General features: G+C 44.7%; 1 protein-coding gene across 1 annotated transcript in view; it reads right to left on the bottom strand.

The window, feature by feature from the left end:
• The window catches only part of LOC135012655 (signal transducer and activator of transcription 1-alpha/beta-like), a 328,629-nt gene that overhangs the window by 187,568 nt on the left and 122,201 nt on the right, over positions 1-18,860 (bottom strand). Inside the window, exon 6 of the mRNA XM_063952569.1 lies at positions 954-1,032. Within this exon, the coding sequence (XP_063808639.1) occupies positions 954-1,032 (79 nt within the window). The remainder of the gene's footprint in view (positions 1-953; positions 1,033-18,860) is intronic.

Below are 18,860 nucleotides of genomic sequence, written 5' to 3'. Positions count from 1 at the left end.
TGTCCATGCCGACCTAAGGTGTGTCGACCAATTGGCGTCGACCTAAGGTGTGTGTCGACCTTTTTGTTGTCGACCTGGAGTCCCAGACCCGGTATATCTGGGGTGTTTCCTTGCGCATCTCTATCCTACCACCCAGCAATACATTCAATAAGAATGTTGTCATTGGAATATTGTAGAAATAGCAGATTAACCCAACAAAGCCAGGACCTAGTGCCCTGCGCTCCAGAATATCATTTAGATGCATCTATGTGATTGCACTGAATACCTTACAGGCATTGGGGTCTCAACTAGAAACTTCAGCGCTATACTGACTATACAGCTGTAATCCATACATACCTGTCCTTGCTGTGTAAAATAAAGGTAGCCAGATATGAGATACTGAGTATGATCCTGAGTAGGAAGCAGGCGCTTCCATGTCTGAGAGTTACGCTAATTGCAGCTACAAAGCTCTTCACCTAGTGTACATCCATGTGTCTGAATGTGCAAAGACTGAGAAGCCCACTTGCAGCATCCATAGATATTACATTAGTGAATTGTGCATCTTTATATTCCACCATCGGTCACACCAGCCCTATGGTAGGTGCAGTTTCTCCATCTGAGTATGGCCGCCTATGTGAGCAATTAACCTTCTCTGTACAGAACCGTTTTCAGCAACATACCCGCGACACTCCCATAAGCCGCAACATCTCTAAGTTTTTTGGGCCAACTGTTACAGCCCAGTCACAGTACAGGTCTGCCCCTTACATTTCTGCTACCATGCGGCTAAATCTGTACTTATCTAGGACTCAGAAGCATGTCCAGATGAAAAACATCACTCCACTGTGTCCAATATCGTCATTCTCCGAGTAAGACCCACTATATTTCATTTTACTGAATGTATTTTAATGTATTTTTTTATATACTCATAGCCATGTACAACCAAGTAGTTGTAACAATAGTTACAGAATACTCACATTCAGTGCTAAAAGTTTTAAATTTAAACTGAAACATTTCTTGTTGCTCTTCCAAAAATTTGACTTCTTGCTCTACAGACTGCAACACAAAGAGGGAATATAAACGATTAATACAATATTATAGATCACACTGAAATATACTGGCATAGCAGTCCATTTAAGAACATGGTGCAATTTATAAAAAAGATACTTTAAGCCATACAATAATCTGTTTTGGAAGCTTTTCTTTTATGACAACAAAGAGTGCACAAAAGTGATGCATACATTATTTTCGGGTTCGGTATGAATCACCGCAGCACAGGATGCCGAATGTCAGTATACAGACATCGGCATACCAAGCGGTGGAATGCTGGCAGGGGGCGAGCGCAACCACGCCCCTTGTGGGCTGCTACGCTCAGCACACTGCGGGCTCGCCATAGGTTCTTTTCTCCCTCTACGGGTGTCATGGACACCCATACAGGGGGAATCACCTACCTCGCTGGTATACGAGCGGCAGTATGGTGCCCGTCGGGATCCCCATGATCGGTATGCTAACCGCATACCTTATTTTCCATAGCAGGAAGCAGGCATACAGTATACCTTTCCTTTTTAGATCGCGCTGAAGTGTATGCAGTAACCAATTAGAGGTGCACAAGTCTGTTAAAACGGAAAGACTGGAAGAAAATATAGGATTTGAATTACCAGTAAATCCTTTTCTCGTAGTCCATAAGGGATATTGGGGAGACTAAGTAGGACGGGGTCCAAAGGAGCCAGTGCACTTTAAATTTCTTCACTGGGTGTGCTGGCTCCTCCCCTCTTTGCCCCCTCCCACAGGCAGTTACAGGTAAAACAGTGCCCGGAGGAGAAAGAACATATATGAGAGAAGGAACATAACAACGAGTGGTGAGATTTACACAACCAGCACACCACTAACATACAACAACCAGCAACGGCTGGTAACAACAACACCAACACCAACAACTGAACAGGTAACCATTTAAGAGAGAACCTACAGAAAAGTCAACGCACTGAGGCGGGCGCCCAAAATCCCTTATGGACTACGAGAAAAGGATTTACCGGTAGGTAATTAAAATCCTATTTTCTCTAGCATCCATTAGGGATATTGGGGAGACTTAGTACGATGGGGACGTCCCAAAGCTTCCAGAACGGGCGGGAACTTGCGGAGACTGCTGCAGCACCGCCTGCCCAAACTGGGTATCCTCTTTGGCTAGGGTATCAAACTTGTAGTACTTAACAAAAGTATTCTTCCCCGACCAGGTAGCAGCTCAACTTAGTTGTAAGGCCAAGACTCCACGAGCAGCCACCCATGAAGAGCCCACCGATCTTGTAGAGTGGGCCTTCAGAGACCTAAGTACAGGTAAGACTGCTGGCCTGTTGGATAGTAAGCCTAAGCCAACGAGCAATGGACTGCTTCGAAGCAGGACAACCCATTTTCTGCACATCATAGAGCACGAACAAGAAATCCGTCTTTCTGATCCGAGCCGTTCGATTGACATAGATCTTCAAGGTTTGCACAGCATCCAATGCCTCCGGAGGAGCAGAAGTGTCAGAACTGGACAGAACCACAATAGGTTGATTCAGATGAAACGTGGAGACAACCTTCAGCAGAAACTGCTGCCTAGTCCTGAGCTCCGCTCTGTCCTTGTAAAAGACCAAGTAGGGACTTTTACACGATAAGGCTCCCAATTCTAAGACAGGTCTAGCAGAAGCCAGGGCCAGTAACATCACCGTCTTCCACGTGAGGTACTTGTCTTCTACAGTCATCAGAGGTTCAAACCAGGAGGACTGTAGAAATACCAACACCACATTCAACTCCCAGGGTGCCGTAGGCGGCACAAAAGGAGGTTGTATGTGGAGCACGCCTTGCAAAAATGTCTAATTCTGGCACTGCCAATTTCTTCTGAAAGAAAATTGAGAGAACTGAACCCAGACGTAAGCCTTTATCTATACCAGCCTGCAGGAAATGTATGAAACGTCCCAAGTGGAACTCTGCAGGCGGATACGTGCGTTCCTCGCACCAAGAGACATATCTTCTCCAGATATGATGATCGTGTTTTGACATCACAGGTTTCCGGGCCTGAACCATGGTAGCAATAACCTTCTTGGACAGACCCTTGTGAGCTAGGATGTTCCGCTGAACCTCCATGCCATCAAACAAAGTTGCCGCAAGTCCGGGTAGACGAGCGGCCCCTGTTGAAGATCTCTTCTTAGTGGTAGAGGCCAAGGGACTTCGACGGACATGTCCAGAAGATCCACGTACCACGCCCATCGAGGCCAATCCGGGCAATCAGAATTGCCTGGACTTCCTGATTTCTTATTCGCTTGAGCACCCTTGGGAGCAACGGAATCGGACGAAACAGGTAGACCAGCCGGTAAGGCCAAGGCGACGTCAGTGCATCTACTGCGCTCGCCTGAGGGTCCCTGGTCCGTGAACAATACCAGCAAAGCTTCTTGTTGAGTTGAGAAGCCATCATGTCTAATTGTGGGCAGCCCCACTGGTTGATGATCTGCTGAAACACCTGATGGTGGAGCCCCCACTCCCCCAGGTGGAGATCGTGACGACTCAGGAAGTCTGCTTCCCAGTTGTCCACTCCCAGAATGAAGATTGCTGACATTGCTTTTGCATTTCTTTCCGCCCAGAGGAGTATTTTTGACACTGTGAACCAGGACCCCAACAATTGTCGCCATTGCCATACGGACTTGTACCTTACGGGAGCCTCTTTAAAAGGAACACAGACTTGGTAACCACATCCAATTGGATGAATTATTATACATCTGGTCCGTTTTTATGACTGTATATGTGCTGGTTTTAAATATGTTAATGAGTGCCAACCCAGTTGGTGTTAGTATTAATAGATTTTTAAGTCCACCTGAAGTCAATATTGAGACACATTACATCTTAGATTGCATGTTTTTTAACTGTCTAAGTCTTTTTTTAAAAAACCTATTATTAAATACTCAGTTTTTTAGATTACACTGTGTCAATGAGCGCTGTATACCTTTTTTCCTCCTCTTGTTATTGAAAGGGTTTGACTACCCCTTATCTATTCAGCTGTTAGGAAAAGCACACTCATCACAGCGCCTGTATATATACTTGATATATATAACTTTTCATCAACACATAGTCCTCTCGGGCTGCAGTGATGAGCTGCTTTTCCAACTTTGACAACAGAGATCATAGGAGATAAAAATATATCCAAAAATGGGATATAGAACAGGATACGGGTCACCATCCTGAGGTAATATCCCTTAGGGGTGATTTCCTCAGGCTGGAAGATCTTTTGAAGCTGGAGACGAGAAACTGGCTAGATAGCACCAATTTACAAAAATATATAGACACTAAAATGATCCCACGTGGTTTACGAATTTTTAAACCATCTATTTTTGGAGATAATGGGGACTTTCAGGCAAAGTGGGAGAATACACTAGACAAATGTTCTCTAGTTCTTATGGAATTAATTATCCAATTCCGTAATGAAAATGTTAAAACAGCAATAAATGAAATAGAATTTCTAAAGAAGAAATTAGAACCACAAAATACGACACAGGAATTCAAGGAATATGATAGAACACTCACTGAAAAGCTTCTTAAATACGAACAAACTATTACGGATACTAAGTGCAGAAAATTTAAAAGAGATCTAGAAGATTATGACAAGGGAGAGGTTAGATCTTATAAGAAAAAGCAAGACAAATCCACTTACTATCAATACCAAGAAGGTTCATCTAACCATACTGGGCCAAAATTTAATAGGAATGCACCCCCTAGACGTCCCTCACTAAAACGGCGTGATTCCTCTGATCAATTTAGATCTAGGGAACGCAGGCCAAAAAACACTGGCTCAAGATACTATCCTCGCTCAAATGGTGAAAGATCTGACGAACGTCACCTAGGGGCCAGACCCAAAAATAATTCAACTATTAACCAAAGAACGCACCAATCTAAAGACTCTACTGCTTCCCCTATTTTTTTAGAACAGGACCACCACAAATCAAGGTGGGACAATCGATCCCCCCTGGAACAAACTCCAAAAAGAGGCAGAAGTGTAAGCCAAGAGGGAGAAGGGGTGGGAAAAAAGAGAAATATAAGAAACTAAGAGTCCAACTTAACAAAACAGAAACTCTGAATCCCATAGGTATTTTTAACCTGTCTAGCAAAGTACTAAGCAAAGATGAAATTTCCCTGTTACAAAAGGGTTTAAAATTCTCTCCTACAGCGGTATCCAACATCTTTAATCTTTTGGTAGATTTAAATAGGTTCATTCGGACCTTGTGCCGGAAGAGATATTTTGCACAGAAGAGTCTGGAGAAAATCGAACCGAATCTGTCTCCAATTCTCTTAGATGAGACAGATGACCCAATACTCCGAATTCTTGATGAATTATATCAAGAAAACCAAAAAGATACCATACCTTCCACCCCCGACCCAAAAAATCTTTGATATCAACAGAGATCATTTTAAAGTAAAATCAGACTTTTTTCCTATTGCATCAAAAAGCAGTAATATAGAATGCTTCTATAGGACTACACTTGACAACTTTAGGACGATGTGTACACAAAATACCAAAAAGAACAGTCGGATAAAAAGCAACCTTGGGAAACAGGAGAAAAAAGCCTTAACTAGGCTAATGAAAGATACCTCACTGGTTATCAAGGAAGCCGACAAAGGTGGCGGACTTGTTATCCAGGACAGAGGAGACTATATAAAAGAGGCCACCAGACAATTAGAAAATCAGAACTTCTATAAAAAATTACCCAAAGACCCATCCGTTCTATTTTCTTCAGATCTGGAAAACTTACTCCGGGAAGCAGTGGAAGAAGGGGTCATATCCAGGGAGGAATATAGATTTTTATTTCCCCCATTCCCCACCATTCCCATCTATTATCACCTTCCGAAAATTCACAAGTCCCTCACTTCACCCCCGGGTCGCCCTATTATTTCCGGTATCAACTCTCTCACTTCCAATTTGTCTGCCTATGTTGACAGCTTTCTTCAACCCCGGGTCTCTCTGTTGAGGTCCCATATACGAGATACTACACATTTCATTCAATTAATTCAAAATATCCAGTGGAAACCAACATATGCTTTCCTCACTCTGGATGTCCAGAGTCTTTACTCTAACATCCCACACACCTTGGGTGTTCAAATAATAAAAGAAAAATTAGATCAAGATGGAGACCTCACAGAGAGACATAGACAATTCATCACAGATTCCATCCTCCACATTCTCCAGCACAACTATTTTCTTTTTTCGGACACCATTTTTCTCCAAGTCATGGGAACGGCCATGGGAACCAGGTTTGCGCCCGGGTATGCCAACCTCTATATGGGAGCGGTCGAAGACCGCCTTGTGTGGGGGGGGCGGCCATGGCGTGCACCTGGTTTTCTATGGCCGTTACATAGACGATCTATTTTTTATTTGGGATGGGGATTCACAGTCAGCACTCAACTTTGTCACTTTTCTCAATGCCAATTACTTTAATTTAACCTTCACTCATTCTTATCACCCCACGCACATTTCCTTCCTGGATGTGACCCTTAATATTATAGAAGGTCATATTCAAACTTCCAACCACATTAAAGAAGTAGGAAGCAATGCTTACCTACATTATAAAAGCGCTCATTATATCCCATGGAAGATAAATATTCCAAAAGGCCAGCTTATGCGCATAAGGAGAAATTGTTCATCTGACTCTGTTTTTCATAAGCAAGCTTCTGACATGTTGATAGCCTTTGAGAACAGAGGTTACCCAAAAGAACTATTGTGTAGAGCTCTAGAGGAAGTAAACAAAATGGACAGGAATCAACTCCTCCAAATAAAATCCAAGTCCAAACTAAAACCTCAACAATATGAATTGTCTTTTAGCTCCACATTTAACAACTGCTCTAATGAAATTAAACAAATAATTAATAATAATTATAACATCCTTAGATATGATACTATCTTGAAGGACCTTTTACCGCCCAAACCTCGGTTTATCTTAAAAAAAAAAACGATCTTTGGGCTCTTATTTGGCCCCCAGTTGTATGAAAAAACCTCCTTCTAATGTACAATTGGCGTCCAAAAATATGTGCTCCTGGTTCCCAAAACAAACAGGATTCTATAAATGCAGTAAAAACAAATGCATCACTTGCAAACATGCACTAAATAAAACTACAAAATTGCCCAAAACAATCACTGATAGAGATATCAGCATTACCAGCTTTATCACATGCGATACAAGCTGGGTAGTATATGTCTTAATTTGCGGATGCAATTTATTATATGTGGGTCGGACCACAAGGTCATTAAAAACTAGCTTTACTGAACATAGGAGAAATATCCTCAATAAATTAACTAATCATAGCATCCCAAGACATTTCACTAAACACCATCAGGGGAACCCGGAAAGCCTAAAAATGATCGGTCATGAACACATTCCCATCACCAAAAGAGGAGGAGACAGATTTGGAAAACTCTGTAAACAAGAGATATATTGGACCTTTCAACTAAACTCCCTACATCCTGAAGGTCTTAATGAAGCATTAGAACTTAACACCATACTATGAATCGCCCCCTTGTTGACACAACTGTGGTATCTTCGGATTTGGATAAAGAATAAAGAACAGTTAATATACGATATAATATAATCTATTATCTCTCTCTATTCAGTCATTAAGTATCTATCAATTATCTATATCAGAAACTTAAATATTTACACACAAATTAGAAGTAAGCACCTCACATTAGATCCTTTAGCACATTAAATACTTTTGAAATATATCAAGGACAAAAAGATTAAACATTTTAATAAGAATAATAACAAAAATAAATATAAAAACAACAATAAAAACACTAAAAATGAAAACAAAAAACACGTATAAAAATAGTAATACTAATAATATAATCCTATAGCACTAACTTAATATTAAAATATGGATCTGATAGATCTACTAGTATATTATTTATCTTAAATTCAATATTTATATCAAACATAATTATAGGATTAATGTCTACAGACACACGCCACGGAATAATAAGCCTGTTTAATTATCTGATATATAGCGAACTTAATTTTAGTCTTAATGGGAATAATAATAATAAGAATAATAAGAATTTACTTACCGATAATTCTATTTCTCGTAGTCCGTAGTGGATGCTGGGGACTCCGTCAGGACCATGGGGTTTAGCGGCTCCGCAGGAGACAGGGCACAAAAGTAAAAGCTTTAGGATCAGGTGGTGTGCACTGGCTCCTCCCCCTATGACCCTCCTCCAAGCCTCAGTTAGGATACTGTGCCCGGACGAGCGTACACAATAAGGAAGGATTTTGAATCCCGGGTAAGACTCATACCAGCCACACCAATCACACTGTACAACCTGTGATCTGAACCCAGTTAACAGCATGATAACAGCGGAGCATCTGAAAAGATGGCTCACAACAATAATAACCCGATTTTTGTAACAATAACTATGTACAAGTATTGCAGACAATCCGCACTTGGGATGGGCGCCCAGCATCCACTACGGACTACGAGAAATAGAATTATCGGTAAGTAAATTCTTATTTTCTCTGACGTCCTAAGTGGATGCTGGGGACTCCGTCAGGACCATGGGGATTATACCAAAGCTCCCAAACGGGCGGGAGAGTGCGGATGACTCTGCAGCACCGAATGAGAGAACTCCAGGTCCTCCTCAGTCAGGGTGTGCCCCTGACCAAGTATCAGCTCGGCAAAGTTGTAAAGCCGAGACCCCTCGGGCAGCCGCCCAAGATGAGCCCACCTTCCTTGTGGAATGGGCATTTACATATTTTGGCTGTGGCAGGCCTGCCACAGAATGTGCAAGCTGAATTGTACTACACATCCAACTAGCAATCGTCTGCTTAGAAGCAAGAGCACCCAGTTTGTTGGGTGCATACAGGATAACAGCAAGTCAGTTTTCCTGACTCCAGCCGTCCTGGAAACTATATTTTCAGGGCCCTGACAACATCTAGCAACTTGGAGTCCTCCAAGTCCCTAGTAGCCGCAGGTACCACAATAAGCTGGTTCGGGTGAAACACTGACACCACCTTAGGGAGAAACTGGGGATGAGTCCGCAGCTCTGCCCTGTCCGAATGGACAATCAGATATGGGCTTTTTTGAGACAAACGCCGCCAATTCTGACACTCGCCTGGCCGAGGCCAGGGCCAACAGCATGGTCACTTTCCCTGTGAGATATTTCAAATCCACAGATTTGAGCGGTTTAAACCAATGTGATTTTAGGAATCCCAGAACTACGTTGAGATCCCACAGTGACACTGGAGGCACAAAAGGGGGTTGTATATGCAGTACTCCCTTGACAAACTTCTGGACTCCAGGAACTGAAGCCAATTCTTTCTGGAAGAAAATCTACAGGGCCGAAATTTTGAACCTTAATGGACCCCAATTTGAGGCCCATAGACACTCCTGTTTGCAGGAAATGTAGGAAACGACCGAGTTGAAATTTCTTCATGGGGCCTTCCTGGCCTCACACCACGCAACATATTTTCGCCACATGTGGTGATAATGTTGTGCGGTCACCTCCTTCCTGGCTTTGACCAGGGTAGGAATGACCTCTTCCGGAATGCCTTTTTCCCTTAGGATCCGGTGTTCAACCGCCATGCCGTCAAACGCAGCCGCGGTAAGTCTTGGAACAGACATGGTACTTGCTGAAGCAAGTCCCTTCTTAGCGGCAGAGGCCATGAGTCCTCTGTGAGCATCTCTTGAAGTTCCGGGTACCAAGTCCTTCTTGGCCAATCCGGAGCCACGAGTATAGTTCTTACTCCTCTACGTCTTATAATTCTCAATACCTTGGGTATGAGAAGCAGAGGAGGGAAGACATACACCGACTGGTACACCCACGGTGTTACCAGAACGTCCACAGCTATTGCCTGAGGGTCTTTTGACCTGGCGCAATACTTGTCCAGTTTTTTGTTCAGGCGGGACGCCATCATGTCCACCTTTGGTCTTTTCCAACGGTTCACAATCATGTGGAAGACTTCCCGATGAAGTCCCCACTCTCCCGGTTGGAGGTTGTGCCTGCTGAGGAAGTCTGCTTCCCAGTTGTCCACTCCCGGAATGAACACTGCTGACAGTGCTATCACATGATTTTCCGCCCAGCGAAAAATCCTTGCAGTTTCTGCCATTGCCCTCCTGCTTCTTGTGCCGCCCTGTCTGTTTACGTGGGCGACTGCCGTGATGTTGTCCCACTGGATCAATACCGGCTGACCTTGAAGCAGAGGTCTTGCTAAGCTTAGAGCATTGTAAATTGCCCTTAGCTCCAGTATATTTATGTGGAGAAAAATCTCCAGACTTGATCACACTCCCTGGAAATTTCTTCCCTGTGTGACTGCTCCCCAGCCTCTCAGGCTGGCCTCCGTGGTCACCAGCATCCAATCCTGAATGCCGAATCTGCGGCCCTCTAGAAGATGAGCACTCTGTAACCACCACAGGAGAGACACCCTTGTCCTTGGAGATAGGGTTATCCGCTGATGCATCTGAAATGCGATCCGGACCATTTGTCCAGCAGATCCCACTGAAAAGTTTTTGCGTGGAATCTGCCGAATGGAATCGCTTCGTAATAAGCCACCATTTTTCCCAGGACTCTTGTGCAATGATGCACTGACACTTTTCCTGGTTTTAGGAGGTTCCTGACTAGCTCGGATAACTCACTGGCTTTCTCCTCCGGGAGAAACACCTTTTTCTGGACTGTGTCCAGAACCATCCCTAGGAACAGCAGACGTGTCGTCGGAAACGGCTGCGATTTTGGATATTTAGAATCCACCCGTGCTGTCGTAGAACTACTTGAGATAGTGCTACTCCGACTTCCAACTGTTCTCTGGACCTTGCCCTTATCAGGAGATCGTCCAAGTAAGGGATAATTAAGACGCCTTTTCTTTGAAGAAGAATCATCATTTCGGCCATTACTTTGGTAAAGACCTGGGGTGCCGTGGACAATCCAAACGGCAGCGTCTGAAACTGATAGTGACAGTTCCGTACCACGAACCTGAGGTACCCTTGGTGAGAAGGGCAATTTGGGACATGGAGGTAAGCATCCTTGATGTCCAGGGACACCATATAGTCCCCTTCTTCCTGGTTCGCTATCACTGCTCTGAGTGACTCCATCTTGATTTGAACCTTTGTATGTAAGTGTTCAAAGATTTCCCATTTAGAATAGGTCTCACCGAGCCGTCTGGCTTCAGTACCACAATATAGTGTGGAATAATACCCCTTTCCTTGTTGTAGGAGGGGTACTTTGATTATCACCTGCTGGGAATACAGCTTGTGAATTGTTTCCAATACTGCCTCCCTGTCGGAGGAAGACGTTGGTAAAGCAGACATCAGGAGCCTGCGAGGGGGAGACGTCTCGAATCTCCAGTCTGTACCCCTGGGATACTACTTGTAGGATCCAGGGGTCCACTTGCGAGTGAGCCCACTACGCGCTGAAACTCTTGAGACGACCCCCCACCGCACTTGAGTCCGCTTGTACGGCCCCAGCGTCATGCTGAGGACTTGGCAGAAGCTGTGGAGGGCTTCTCCCTGGGCAGATATGACTGGCCTTTTGCCCGCTTGCCCTTATGGGGACGAAAGGAATGAGGCTGAAAAGACGGTGTCTTTTTCTGCTGAGATGTGATTTGGGGGAAAAAAGGTGGATTTTCCAGCTGTTGCCGAGGCCACCAGGTCCGATGGACCGACCCCAAATAACTCCTCCCCCTTATACGGCAATACTTCCATGTGCCGTTTGGAATCTGCATCACCTGACCACTGTCGTGTCCATAAACATCTTCTGGCAGATATGGACATCGCACTTACTCTTGATGCCAGAGTGCAAATATCCCTCTGTGCATCTCGCATATATAGAAATGCATCCTTTAAATGCTCTATAGTCAATAAAATACTGTCCCTGTCAAGGGTATCAATATTTTCAGTCAGGGAATCCGACCAAGCCACCCCAGCTCTGCACATCCAGGCTGAGGCGATCGCTGGTCGCAGTATAACACCAGTATGTGTGTATATACCTTTTTAGGATATTTTCCAGCCTCTCAGCTGGCTCCTTGAGGGCGGCCCTATCTGGGGACGGTACCGCCACTTGTTTTGATAAGCGTGTGAGCGCCTTATCCACCCTAAAGGGTGTTTCCCAACGCGCCCTAACTTCTGGCGGGAAAGGGTATACCGCCAATAATTTTCTATCGGGGGAAACCCACGCATCATCACACACTTCATTTAATTTATCTGATTCAGGAAAAACTACAGGTAGTTTTTTCACACCCCACATAATACCCTTCTTGTGGTACTTGTAGTATCAGAAATATGTAACACCTCCTTCATTGCCCTTAACATGTAACGTGTGGCCCTAAAGGAAAATACGTTTGTTTCTTCACCGTCGACACTGGAGTCAGTGTCCGTGTCTGTGTCGACCGACTGAGGTAAATGAGCGTTTTACAGCCCCTGACGGTGTTTGAGACGCCTGGACAGGTACTAATTTGTTTGCCGGCCGTCTCTTGTCGTCAACCGACCTTGTAGCGTGTTGACATTATCACGTAATTCCTTAAATAAGCCATCCATTCCGGTGTCGACTCCCTAGAGAGTGACATCACCATTTCAGGCAATTGCTCCGCCTCCTCACCAACATCGTCCTCATACATGTCGACACACACGTACCGACACACAGCACACACACAGGGAATGCTCTGATAGAGGACAGGACCCCACTAGCCCTTTGGGGAGACAGAGGGAGAGTTTGCCAGCACACACCAAAAACGCTATAATTATACAGGGACAACCTTTATATAAGTGTTTTTCCCTTATAGCATTTTAATATATATATACATATCGCCAAATAAGTGCCCCCCCTCTCTGTTTTAACCCTGTTTCTGTAGTGCAGTGCAGGGGAGAGCCTGGGAGCCTTCCCACCAGCATTTCTGTGAGGGAAAATGGCGCTGTGTGCTGAGGAGAATAGGCCCCGCCCCCTTTTCGGCGGGCTTCTTCTCCCGTTTTTCTGAGACCTGGCAGGGGTTAAATACATCCATATAGCCCCCAGGGGCTATATGTGATGTATTTTTAGCCAGAATAAGGTACTATCATTGCTGCCCAGGGCGCCCCCCCCCCAGCGCCTTGCACCCTCAGTGACCGCTGCTATGAAGTGTGCTGACAACAATGGCGCACAGCTGCAGTGCTGTGCGCTACCTTATGAAGACTGAAGAGTCTTCTGCCGCCGTTTCTGGACCTTCACTTTTCGGCATCTGCAAGGGGGGTCGGCGGCGCGGCTCCGGGACGAACCCCAGGGTGAGACCTGTGTTCCGACTCCCTCTGGAGCTAATGGTGTCCAGTAGCCTAAGAAGCCAATCCATCCTGCACGCAGGTGAGTTCACTTCTCTCCCCTAAGTCCCTCGTAGCAGTGAGCCTGTTGCCAGCAGGACTCACTGAAAATAAAAAACCTAACAAACTTTTACTCTAAGCAGCTCTTTAGGAGAGCCACCTAGATTGCACCCTTCTCGGCCGGGCACAAAAATCTAACTGAGGCTTGGAGGAGGGTCATAGGGGGAGGAGCCAGTGCACACCACCTGATCCTAAAGCTTTTACTTTTGTGCCCTGTCTCCTGCGGAGCCGCTAAACCCCATGGTCCTGACGGAGTCCCCAGCATCCACTTAGGACGTCAGAGAAATAAAAAATAATAAATAATAAATAATAATATAAAAAATAATAAAAAATAAAAATTAAAATTTAAAATATAGAAATAATAATAATAACAATGATAATAAATGTACAGCATTAATTAAAACATAGCTTTGCTATACTTATCAGTATACTATTTATTTTAAATATAGTGCCTGTATTAATGTTCACATATATAGATCATGTAGTACCATGTCCATTGATCCATTTGATTTATAATGAACCTAATGGTATTTACCATTTAAATGAACTTGAGGGATACTATTTACGTGAACATTTATATTCATAATTAATGACAGTGAGTTGGATCCACTTGGATATGTCACCTAGCCATTTAAGATAGGTTAAACCTTCTTTCCTCTCCTTTGCCATATTATTTCATTTAATAAATTTTAATATAGGAAACTATTTAGTACTCGGTTATTGACCAAAAACATGTTCCTTGATATTCCTTTGCCGTATATCTATTTAATTAATGCATAAAGAAACTAAACCAGCTCGGAAGTAATTGTGATTATATATCTTTAGACAGTACTATAGTTTCACATATGAACCCATCGGTCACCTAGCGACCGATTCAGTTTACCATCCATCATCCAACCGCTCCGATTGGAACGTAATAACATGTGATCACAGTCACGTGATCGGCAACAGTCCGATCACGTGACATTGACGTGATAACTCTGACACGATGATCACTCCCGACCCAACACGTCCAACAAGTCACGCTATGTGCAGTGCCAATCAACGCGAGATCACAGTCACGTGACCGGCAATTGTCCGATCACGTGACCGGAACATCATGCGTTCCAACTGAAACTTCAAACCTGTTAAAAAGCCCCCATAACAATGCTTCCTCATTTGATAATCATGTGATATCCCCACATGACTGACAGGTAATTCCTCATTGGTTGCTATTCGACCAGAGATCACATGATCGGAATCCATATGAATAATTAAATAATAAAAACAACCACTTTTTCTCGTCTCCAGCTTCGTTTTTGCTAATTACTCATTTGTAATGACTCCTTAACATAAGCACTAAACACCAGATCCATCTTTGTATTATTTTATCAATATGTTTAGTATAACAATCAAGTACCAGCTGTCTCCAATGATTACATCACTTCCTCTATAAAAGGGTTATCAGCCTCAATGTCACATCACCTTTGACAAAGCTGCCTGGAGCAGTGAAACGCGTTAAGTTGAGACCTGTGTGGACATTTGCCAACCAGCACCATCACCACGCCACCATCTACAGTCAGGACTCTGCATTCTTCTTGTCTCCGTGAACCAGGACTCCTACTGGCATCGCCATTGCCTATTACATCCATAGGAGAACCCACACAATGGAACACGGAGTTTCGAGTGAACTGTGAACCAGGACCCCAACAATTGTCGCCGTTGCCATACGGACTTGTACCTTACGGGAGCCTCTTTAAACGGAACACAGACTTGGTAACCACATCCAATTGGATGAATTATTATACATCTGGTCCGTTTTTATGACTGTATATGTGCTGGTTTTAAATATGTTGATGAGTGCCTAGCATACCAGTTGGTGTTAGTATTAATAGATTTTTAAGTCCACCTGAAGTCAATATTGAGACACATTACATCTTAGATTGCATGTTTTTTAACTGTCTAAGTCTTTTTTTAAAAAACCTATTATTAAATACTCACTTTTTTAGATTAGACTGTGTCAATGAGCACTGTATACCTTTTTTCCTCCTCTTGAGTATTTTTGACACCTCTGGCATGCAGGCTTTGCTTTTCGTCCCTCCTTGCCGACTGATGTACACCAATGCTGTGGCGTTGTCCGACTGTACTTGGATCGCGTGATCCTTGAGCAGAGGAGAGGCCTGAAGCAGAGCATTGTAGATCGCTCGAAGTTCCAGAATGTTGATCGGAAGGAGGGCTTCGTGGGCTGACCACATGCCCTGGAACTGAGCCCCTTGGGTGACCGCTCCCCATCTTCTCAGACTCGCATCCGATGTGAGGAGGATCCAATCCTGAATCCTGAAACTTCAGCCTTCCAGGAGATTGGAGGACTACAGTCACCACAGGAGGGAAATCCTGGCCTGAGGTGACAGCCGTATCATCTGGTGCATCTGTAGATGTGATCCGGACCACTTGCTCAGGAGATCCAATTGAAATGTTCTGGCATGGAACCTCCCATATTGGATTGCCTCGTATGAGGCAACCATTTTCCCCAACAATCTTATGCCAAGATGGATGGATACTTGAGCAGGTCGGAGCACAATGCGGACCATCTCCTGAAGTGTTCTCGCTTTGTCCTCCGGAAGGAACATTTTCTGGGCCACAGTATCCAGTAATATCCCCAGGAACAGGAGCCGCTGAGCTGGCTCCAGGTGGGACTTCTGTAAATTTAGAATCCACCCATGGTGTGACAGAAGTTGGATAGTGCGGTCGATGTGGAACAATAAAAGCTCCCTGGATCTTGCTTTTATCAGGAGATCGTCCAGGTAAGGGACAACATTGACCCCCTGGACCCGGAACTGAAACATCATCCCCGCCATTACCTTTGTGAATATCCTCGGAACTGTGGACAGGCCAAAGGGCAGTGCCTGGAACTGGTAGTGATCGTCCAGTAGGGTAAACCTCAGATAAGCCTGATGAGGTGGCCAAATTGGAATATGAAGGTAGGCGTCCTTGATATCCAAGGAAACCATGAATTCCTGTTCTTACAGGCCTGCAATCACTGCTCTCAAGGATTCCATTTTGAACTTGAAAACCTTTAGGTAAGGCTTCAAGGACTTTAGATTCAAAATAGGTCTTACCGAACTGTCCGGCTTCGGTACCACAAAAAGGTTGGAGTAATAACCCTTCCGTCGTTATGGTATTGGTACTGGAACAATGACGTAGGACTGGACCAACTTTTGGATGGCCTGTTGCAACGTAACTTGCGTATCCTCCAAAGCTGGTAAGCTTGATTTGAAAAATCGCTGGGGAGGAACACCATCGAACTCCAGCTTGTAGCCTTGAGAAATTAGGTCCTTGACCCATGTATCCTGAAGTGACGCAGTCGAGCTCCCACCTTGACATTACCTCGGGGTGGGTGGTCACCGTCATGCTGAGGACTTAGTGGAAGCAGAACTGGTGCTCTGATCCTGAGAACCGGTGTTTGCATGTCTTCGACTTCGTCTTACCTGTGGTGCGTCTAGCCGCATTGGAGGCACCTCTGGCCCTAGATCGAAATCTGTTAGACCAAAAGGACTGAACAGACGGCCCCGGGTAGGAACGCCTAGCCGGCGAGGCCCCAGGGGGGAGAAACGTGGAGTTCCCTGCAGTAACTTTGGAAATCCATGTATCCAACTCAACCCCAAAGAGCCATTCCCCCGAAAATGGGAGAGATTCCACACTGCACTTGGACTCTGCGTCCTGAGAATGCTGATTTTCATACAAGACTAAAATCAACACTTTAAAAAGACATTTCATACACTTTAAATGAAGCCGCTGCGGCCGCTATACTTAATCCGCAACCTACGGACTTTTACACCGTTAGCGTACAGAGTCCCATACCAAGTACGGACTTTGCGTACAAACGCCGCGCTGCCTGTACAAAGTACACACAGCGCGTACACACCCAATGATACACCGTGAACCCTTAACAGCTATGCAATGCGATAATAATACACTTTAAACCTTAGCAGGGAAAGGAAGACACGACACCAGATTGTAATTAAACTACTGGGTTCCGACACCACAGCGTATTATTACTGAAAGGGGGTTACAATAACAAAGCAATACAATACAAAAGAATAATGGCTACAGTCAATGATACATACTTGTTTGGATATCGCCACGCTACCCAGTCTGGTCCTCTGTCATCTAGATAATAAGATTTTACACTTACCGGTAAATCTATTTCTCGTAGTCCGTAGAGGATGCTGGGACTCCGTAAGGACCATGGGGAATAGACGGGCTCCGCAGGAGACATGGGCACTTTAAGAAAGACTTTAGACTCTGGGTGTGCACTGGCTCCTCCCTCTATGCCCCTTCGCCAGACCTCAGTTACAGAAACTGTGCCCAGAGGAGATGGACAGTACGAGGAAAGGATTTTTGCTAATCCAAGGGCAAGATTCATACCAGCCACACCAATCACACCGTATAACTTGTGATAAACTACCCAGTTAACAGTATGAACAAACAACATAGTCTCGGTCCAAACCGATGAACTATAATATAACCCTTATGTAAGCAATAACTAAGTCTTGCAGCAGAAGTCCGCACTTGGGACGGGCGCCCAGCATCCTCTACGAACTACGAGAAATAGATTTACCGGTAAGTGTAAAATCTTATTTTCTCTAACGTCCTAGAGGATGTAAGGACCATGGGGATTATACAAAAGCTCCCAAACGGGCGGGAGAGTGCGGATGACTCTGCAGCACCGATTGAGCAAACAGGAGGTCCTCCTCAGCAAGGGTATCAAACTTATAGAACTTTGCAAAAGTGTTTGACCCCGACCAAGTAGCAGCTCGGCACAGCTGTAGTGCCAAGACCCCTCGGGCAGCCGCCCAAGACGAGCCCACCTTCCTAGTGGAATGGGCCTTAACCTATTTCGGTAACGGCAATCCTGCCGTAGAATGCGCCTGCTGAATCGTGTCACAGATCCAGCGAGCAATAGTCTGCTTTGAAGCAGGGCCGCCAACCTTGTTGGCTGCATACAGGACAAACAGTGCTTCTGTTTTTCTGATCCTAGCCGTTCTGGCCACGTAAATTTTCAAAGCCCTGACCACATCAAGGGACTCGGAATCCTCCAAGTCACGTGTAGCCACAGGCAAGACAATAGGTTGGTTCATATGAAAGGATGAGACCACCTTAGGTAGAAATTGAGGACGGGTCCGCAACTCCGCTCTATCCATATGGAAAACCAGGTATGGGCTTTTATGTGATAAAGCCGCCAATTCCAAAACTCGCCTAGCCGAAGCCAAGGCTAACAACATGACCACCTTCCAAGTGAGATATTTCAACTCCACTGTTTTAAGTGGTTCAAACCAATGTGACTTAAGGAAACTTAACACCACGTTAAGGTCCCAAGGCGCCACCGGAGGTACAAAAGGAGGCTGAATATGCAGTACTCCCTTCACAGAAGTCTGTACTTCAGGTAAAGAGGCCAATTCCTTTTGAAAGAAAATGGATAAGGCCGAAATCTGAACTTTAATGGAGCCTAATTTTAGGCCCAAATTCACTCCAGTTTGTAGGAAGTGAAGAAA

The sequence above is a fragment of the Pseudophryne corroboree genome, chromosome 2 (genome assembly GCF_028390025.1).
Source record: "Pseudophryne corroboree isolate aPseCor3 chromosome 2, aPseCor3.hap2, whole genome shotgun sequence".
NCBI lineage: Eukaryota > Metazoa > Chordata > Amphibia > Anura > Myobatrachidae > Pseudophryne > Pseudophryne corroboree.
Note: the sequence above shows the minus strand (reverse complement) of the source record. Positions and strands in the feature narration are given on the sequence as shown.